This window comes from Piliocolobus tephrosceles, chromosome 3 (genome assembly GCF_002776525.5).
Source record: "Piliocolobus tephrosceles isolate RC106 chromosome 3, ASM277652v3, whole genome shotgun sequence".
In the NCBI taxonomy this organism is placed as follows: Eukaryota; Metazoa; Chordata; class Mammalia; order Primates; family Cercopithecidae; genus Piliocolobus; species Piliocolobus tephrosceles.
In genome coordinates this window covers 182,369,761-182,378,057 of record NC_045436.1, presented here as the reverse complement: position 1 = coordinate 182,378,057, position 8,297 = coordinate 182,369,761, and the positions used below count along the sequence as shown (strand labels likewise).

At 46.3% G+C, this 8,297-nt stretch overlaps 1 protein-coding gene and 1 pseudogene across 6 annotated transcripts in view; one reads left to right on the top strand and one right to left on the bottom strand.

The window, feature by feature from the left end:
- ZFYVE28 (zinc finger FYVE-type containing 28) overlaps positions 1 to 8,297 on the bottom strand; it is a 144,165-nt gene that overhangs the window by 45,723 nt on the left and 90,145 nt on the right. For all 6 annotated transcript variants that reach the window (XM_031935379.1, XM_031935382.1, XM_031935383.1 and 3 more), the window contains one exon: positions 600 to 701. In XM_031935379.1, the coding sequence (XP_031791239.1) occupies positions 600 to 701 (102 nt within the window). The remainder of the gene's footprint in view (positions 1 to 599; positions 702 to 8,297) is intronic.
- Positions 4,508 to 5,147, top strand: LOC111539082 (annotated as a pseudogene).

Below are 8,297 nucleotides of genomic sequence, written 5' to 3'. Positions count from 1 at the left end.
GGGACGGTGGGGACGGTGGGGACAGTGGGACGGTGGGGACAATGGGGACGGTGGGGACAGTGGGACGGTGGGGACGGTGGGGACGGTGGGGACAGTGGGACGGTGGGGACAATGGGGACGGTGGGGACAGTGGGACGGTGGGGACGGTGGGGACAGTGGGGACAGTGGGACAATGGGGACGGTGGGGACAGTGGGACGGTGGGGACGGTAGGGACGGTGGGGACGGTAGGGACAGTGGGACGGTGGGGACAGTCGGACAGTCGGACGGTGGGGATGGCGGGGACAGTGGGACGGTGGGGATGGCGGGGACAATGGGGATAGTTAGCTGTTCCTGCACCATGTCAGGAAGTGTGAGGTTCACTCCCCCAGTTCAGCCCGAGAGCGCCCACCCCATGCAATGCCCAGGCAGGGGCAAAAGCCAGGACTCTGTGACCCCCATGGGTCGTTTGTGAGCCCCCCCGTCACCAGGAATATTAACTGGCCCATCCTTCCTCGCAGAGAGGAGGAGGACCTGGAGGCAGCAGCTAAACATGACTTCAACGCCCACCCGTGGCCCTCCTGTCCCCCTCCCCCGCCACCTCCTCTATCTCCATCCCCACCTTATTTTCCGCAGTAACGTGTGGAAGGGCCGGAACAGCTCGGACATGTCTTCCGCCTTGCGGTCCAAGTTCAGGGGTCCATCCGCATAGACCACGAGGCCACTGCATTTGAGACACAAAAGCCAGGATGTCAGGCCTGTGGCCCCCTGGGTGCCGCGGACAGCCCAACTTAACCACCTGCGAAAACCACGGCCGCTGGGACTCTGCAGCGTCACTGTCCCAGCACGGCCGCCGCCTCACGCTTTGCCTTGTGTGATTGCATCATAAATAAGCTTAGAAAAAAGCAGTGAAAATTATTACCCAGACTTCATCCTCTTTTGCAGTTGATTAGTTTGTGTTCATCGGAGGGGTCGTAAAGTAATCAGAAAAGTGTATCTGCGCACATCGGTGCTGCAATCAGGTAAATTCGCCTCAAGGTTTGTTACCAAAACCTACTTTCTTGCAAGTTATAAAAACTGGATTTGTGGTTAAATTTATCTGCAGAGCCTTATGAGAATTGGACCTGGAACCATCTTCTCCAAAAGCAAAACCAGCTGCAGGTGTGAGCTGAGGCCCCACACGGGTTCCCTTCCTGCAGCCTGGCCAATGCTCCACCACCCTACAAGACCCAAGCAGCCTCCCCTCATCTCCCACACAGGACCCACCTCCCTCGTGGTGCGCACCATGCCCCGAGAAGCTCCCCTCCCCAGGACTGCAGCCCCATGTGGCTGAGGCCGGTTTTCCTCACTGCCTCACTGTCCCTACCCCAGAGTCTGGCTCAAGGCCTGCCGAAGGACAGGCTTCCCAGATGGCACCTCTGGCGGCCCCCACTCCTCTCTGTGCACCGTCCAGCCCTGCCCAGCTCCGAGTGTGTCTTGATCATCCATGTCTCAGCCCGTCTCTCCTTGAGGGCACCCATCCCAGAGGACCTTCTCTGGGGGCCTCCTCCTGGGTCTCCTAGGACCAGACCATGTCTCAGGTGCCTGGGGAGTATCCACCCACGAAATCGTCCCCTGTCCCTCATCATCATATTCTTCCTCATCAGAGCACAGACAAGGGCCATGTGGGCTTGTCTGTGTAAATGGAGCACCACCGGCCTGTTTCTTTCAGCAGACGTGACACCAAGGTCAGGTCTAGCCAACACTATCCAACACCGAGTCCCCGGCAGCTCAGGGACAGTCTCCTTGTGTAACACACCCAGCTCAGTGAGAAAGGCTGATAAAGGAAATTGGACAAAGGGAATGTTTTTCCCTAAAAATCGTTGGGTTTCATGTGCAAAAAGAAAGATTTGAAAGTCACAGGAGAAGTATGTGCAGTGCTGTCTCCGGGGCATGGGGGTGCCAGGCCCTGTGGAGTGGCCAGCTCAGCTGGGCAGGAGGCTGTGTCCTGACCTCCTGTGGGTGAGGGGACAGCACAGCCAGCCTTCCATTCTGCTTGATGTCTTTTGTGGCTCTTACATGAGCTTCCTGTCCTGATTAAACGAACAGTATTCAAGGGACAATTACCCAAACCGAGCCTTAACTCTATGGGTGAATCAGGCAGTCTCAGGACAAAGGCAGAGTGAAACAGAGCAGGGAAGGGGGCAGCCCTGACTCCACGGCCGGGCCTCAGGGAAACCATCCCCAACCCCAGTAGAGCTCCCTCCCTGCTGGGCATAGGACTCAGCCCCGCAATGACCCATGTACCCAACGTCTGCCCCTCTGGAAACCTCGCTCCTGCCTGCTCCTGGCAGCAGCGTGGCCGAGGAAGGACTCAGCTGCCCCCCAGGGCAGGCAGCAGGAGTCGGGGAACGAGGCCCGCCCATGAGAGCTGCTGGCCCAGGTCCTCAGAAAAGAACTCGTTCATCAGGAGGCTCAGACCCGGAGGCTGCTGTGCCACCTCCTCCTGGGAGCCTGCGGGGACCCAAGGACCCCCAGGCTGTATCCCTGCATCCAGTCGTGTGTCGGCTTTCACGTGCTGGACGAAGGGCCAAGCACTCCACGGTGGCCGAGCCCTGCCGCTCAGCGACTCTGCAGGTGCCCGAACTACAGAGAAAGCCTGTGGGACGGGAGATCAGGCCCAGGTGCTGAAGTAACGGGGTGTGGGGGCCAGAGGTGGGGAGAGGTGGGGAGCAGCCCCCAGGCAGCAGCCAGAGGCTCAGCATCTGTCTCTGCACCTGGCCTGGCACTTGTAGGAATCTGGCTGAAGGGGCCCAGAATGAGGCCTGGGAATGAGCTATTGCTAGAAATGGTGGGTCTGATGCAGCTGCTGCCCATGGCTACAGCCCGACAGGCCACCCAGGCCTGTGTCCACGCTGCCACGAGCAGGGGTAAGGCAGTCACGCACCAGTGAGCCTAGAAGGCTGGATCCCGGGGTCTCGGTGTGGCCAGGGGTGTGGGGGCACCGTGAGGGGCCTGGCCCAGATCCAGCTAAGGTGAGCAGGCGAGAGGACACCCTGCACAGTGGAGAAAGCTGGGCCCTGCTGGAAGTGGGGGTGCCCAGTCTTCCCTTTTCTTTTTTCAAATAAATTCATATAACAAACAATTGTTTTAAAGGGTACGATTCTGAGGCATTTTCTGCATTCATGGTGCTGTGCACCCATCACCTCTCTAGTTTCAAAAGGTTTTTATCACCCCAGAAAACACCCTTTTAACAATCACCACTGACTTCCTCAGCTCAGCCATGGCAATCCCTCATCTGCTTTCATCTGCTTTCTGTCTCTCTGAATTGGCCTATTCTGGGTGTTTCATGTAAACAGAATCACGTAATGCGTGACCTTTGTGACCGGTTTTCACCTTGCATCACGTTTTCAAGGCTCATGATGCTGTGGCACGTGGCGAATGTTCCCGCACATACATTTCTTCATTCACCCACGGGTGGACGTTTGGATTGTTTCTGTCTTTGGGCTATTATGAATAATGCTGCCATAAACATTCGTGTAGAAGTTTGTTCACGGACATATGTTTTCATCTCTCTTGGGTATATGCCTAGAAGGGTATGTGGTATGACCATATGGATCATATAATTCTATGTTTAACTTTTTAAGGAACCACCAACTGTTTTCCGTAGCAGCTGCGGCGTTTTACACTCCTGCCAGCAATCCAAGGGTTTTGACTTCTCCACACTCTCACCATGTGTTCTCTTCCATTTTTTTTTTATTACAGCCATCCTGGTGGGTGTGAAGTGGCATCTCATCATGGTTTTGATTTACATTTCCTTAATAACCAATGGTGTGGACCATCTTTTTCCTGTGCCTGTTGGCCACGTGTATATCTTCTTTGGAGAAATGTCTATTCAAGTCTTTACTCATTTTTAAATTGGGTTGTTGATTTGTTGTTGAGTTGAAAGCGTTCTTTATATGTTCTAAACATTAAATCTTCATCAGATATATGATTTGCAAATATTCTTTAGGTTGTCTTTTCATTTTCTTTATAATGTCTTTTGATGCATCACAATTTTTAATTTTGATGAGGTCCAGTTTCTCATCTTTTTGTGGTGGTGCTTTTGATGTCAAATCCATTGAAAAATCTGAGAACAGGAAGACTTACCCTCTGTATCAAAGTTCTCTAGAGAAACAGAACAAGAGAGAAAGATTTATTTTAAGGAATTATTTTATGCAATTGTGGGGGCTGGCAAGTCCAAATTCTGCTGGAGACCCAGAGAAGAGTTGACACGGCAGCTCCAATCCAAGGAGTCTGGAAGCCGGATTCCCTCTTACTTGGGGATCTCAGTCTGTTTCTCTCAGGGCCTTCCACTAACTGGATGAGGCCCACCCACATCACGGAGGGTCGTCAGCTGTACTCAGAGTCTACTGATTTAAATGCTAATCTCATCTTTAAAATACTCACGGCAGGGTGGTGCTGACGTGCATTTCAGAGGACAGGGAAGGTTGTATCCACATTGTACAGTGGATACTAGATTGGACACTGATGGGGAGAATCATCCATTCAATGAAGCAAGACTGTGTTGAACAAGACAAGCTGGGTGAAGCATTTGAAGGTGCTTTTGAGGTACTGAGGTACATTCAACTGATCTTCAGTCCTCCCCAGATGACAAAAATGACCTGGCTTTCATCGACTACTGTCCTCATGTCAGAGGAAATTCCATCTGCTAAGAAGTGTTACCCACAGAGGAACCTGTGTATAACTGGAGAACCATAGTAGCAGGAAGAAGCTCTGACCGTTTTAATACCTTCACGAATCCCCACGTAATACCAAGATGGCGTCTTGTATCCAGGAGTAGATAAAACCAAAGACATCTTTCCATTTGTATTGAAAAATAAAGAAAAACTTTAGGGAAAACCTTCAGGGAAAAAGAAAAGTCAACCGGAACCCCGTGACTTACTCAGAAAATTGCCAGGGCCCTGAGGAATGATGGAAGAACTAGAGAAATCGCCAAAATCCAGAGGAAGCTGACCTACCAGTTTACCAAGGCCATCCTCCAAAGACTCCATCTTATTTCTCGGGGAAAGCAATCTTCTACTCACAGTGTGTTCAGCCTGATCAAGAATATCTCAGTTTAAATAACTAGAATGCAAATTATAACTATACACGTGCCAATTACCATGAGCTAAGTTACCCTGATTGCTAAATATACTCTCACGTTTCATGGTTTCCTGGCATCAGAAATCCCTACAAGCTTCAGGATTTTTCTCTTAAAGCAAATGCTGAAGAGAAAAAAAAAAAAAAAAAAAACTTTATTATTGCTATATTTTATCAAATAGCATAGAATCTATTCTAACTTGGTGGGAAATCCTGCCAATGAACAAATTTATTGTTGCAAATGACCAAGCCCTATGTGAAAGTCCTGACTAAATGGTCTTGCTCTTACTATTCTCTATTCAACCACTTTCTTTCAGATTAATACTGCCAGTACAGGAAACTAATAATGATTCAAACATTTTTCTGTCATATACTCAGGTGAAAACATCACTCTAACCTGCATCTGCTGGCTTTACAAAAAATCATTTACAAAAAAAACGACTGCACATGATAAAAGCATTTGTGCAAAAATACATTCATGGCTTTAAAAACTTCAGTGAAAATGTATATTCAGTTCCCTTACTCACATTTTTTCCTTTTCCCCTTGCCTTTAAATCTTACTTTTTCATTTTTCTTTTAAGAGACAGAGTCTCATTCCGTTGCCCAGACTGTAATTCAATGGTGTGATCATAGCTTACTGCAAACTCGAACTCCTGGGCTCAAGTAATCCTCTCGCCTTTGCCTTCCAAGTGGCTGGGACTACAAGGCACACACCACCACACCTGGTTTTTTGCCGTTGGGACGAGGTTTCATTATGTTGTCTAGGATGGTCTCAAACTCCTAGTCTCAAGCTATTCTGCTGCCTCAGCATCCCAAAGTGTTAGGATTACAGGCATGAGCCACCAAACCCAGTCTCTTACCCATTTTTTGTTGTTGTTGTTGTTTTCTTGCTGTTTAATTTTTTGAGTTCTTTATATATGTTGGATATTAACCCATCAGATGTATGAACTGTAATATTTTCTTGCAATCCATAGGTTGTCTCTGCACCCTGTTGTTTCTTTTGCTGTGCAGAAGCTTTTCAGTTTGATGTAATCCAATTTATCTATATTTATTTCTGTTGCCTGCACTTTGGGGCCAAATCCAAAAAGTCACTACCCAGATTAATGTTGTACAGTCTTTCCCCTAAGTTTTCTTCTAGTAGTTTTAGAGTTTCTGGTCTTATATTTAGCTCTTTAATCCATTCTGAGTTGATTTTTTTATATGGTGTGAGATAAGGGTCTAGCTTCATTCTTTGACATGTGAAAATTTCAGATTTCCCAACACCATTTATTGAAGAGGCTGTCCTTGTCTTCTTGGCACCTTTGTTGAAAATTAGTTGGGTTCATTTCTGGGCTCTTTATTCTGTTCCACTGGTATGTGTCCTGTTGTTTTGTTTTTGCCAATTCCAAGCTGTTTTAAAATTACTATAGCTTTGTAGTAAAGTTTAAAATCAGGTAGTGTGGTATATCCAGCTTTGTCCTTTTTGCTCATGATTGCCTTGGCTATTTGTGGGTTTTTTATGGTTCTATATGAATTTCAGGATTTTTTTCTCTTTTCATAAATAAAATGATGTTGGGCTTTTGAAAGGGATTACATTAAACATGTAGATTTATTTGGGTCATACGGACATTCTAACAATATTAATTTTTCCAATCCATGAACATGGAATATCTTTCATTTGCCTTCTTGAATTGATTTCATTGGTGTTTTATAGTTTTTGGTGCACAGGTTTTCCACCTCTGTGATAAAAATTATTCCTTAGTATTTTTCTGTAGCTATTGTAAATGAGATTATTCTCTTGATTTCTTCTTTCAGATAGTGTATTGTTAGTGTATAAAAATGCTACTAATTTTTGTGTGTTGATTTTGTGTCCTGGAACTTTACTATATTCATTATTAGTCCTAACAGTTTTTTTGTGGAGTGTGTAGGGTTTTCCACATATAAGATAAGGTTGCCGTCTGGGTGTGGTGGCTCACACCTATAATCCCAGCACTTTCGGAGGCCAAGGCAGGTGGATCACCAGATCAGGAGTTCAAGACCAGCCTGGCCAATATGGTGAAACCCTGTCTCTACTAAAAATACAAAAAATTAGCCAGGCATGGTGGCGGGCACCTGTAGTCCCAGCTACTCGGGAGGCTGAGGCAGGAGAATGGTGTGAGCCTGGGAGGCAGAGCTTGCAGTGAGCTGAGATCGTGCCACTGCACTCCAGCCTGGGTAACAGAGTGACACTCCGTCTCAAAAAAAAAAAAAAAAAAATTAGCTGGGCATGGTGGCACATGCCTGTAGTTCCAGCTGTTCAGGAGGCTGAGGCAGGAGAATCACTTGAACCTGGTAGGTGGAGGCTGTAGTGAGCTGTGATTGTGCCACTGCACTCCAGCCTGGGTGACAGAGCAAGACTCTGTCTCAAATATATAACAACAATAATAATAATAATAATAATAATAATAATAAATATAATATATACATTTAAAATAAAGTTGCCAGCAAACAGTAACAATTTCACTTCTTTTCCTATTGGGATGCCTTTTCTTTCTCTCTCTTGCCTAATTGCTTTGGCAAGGACTTCCAATACTATATTTAATAGAAGTGGCAAGAGTAGGCATCCTTGCCTTGTTCCATATCTTAGAGGAAAGGCTTTCAATTTTTCACCATTGAGTATAATGTTAGCTGTGGGCTTCTCATTAAATATGGCCTTTATTGTGTTAAGGCACGTTCTTTCTTTTTTTTTTTTTTTTTTTTTGCATTTTCACTCAATGGTACTCTTGAAGGGATACATTCCTTCTACATCTACTTCGCTGATTTTTTCATCATAAAAGGATGTTGAATTTTATCAAATGCTTTTTTTGTATCTAATGAGATGATCATATGGTTTTTTTCATTCTATTAACGTGATGTATCACAATTATCGATTTGTGCATTTTGAACCATCCTTGCATTTCAGTGATTAAAAACATTTCTCAAAAGAAGACAAATGACCAACATCACTAGTCATTAGAGAAAAGCAAACTAAAGCCACAATGAGATATCATTTCTCATTTGTCTGAATATCTTTTATCAAGAAGATGAAAGATCAGTGTTACCAAGGATGTGGAGAAAAGGGAACCCTTGCACACCATTGGTAGGAATATAAATTGGTACAGCCATTATGGAAAACAGTATAGAGATTCCTCAAAAAACTACAAATATAATTACCATATGATCCAGCAATCCCACTTCTGGG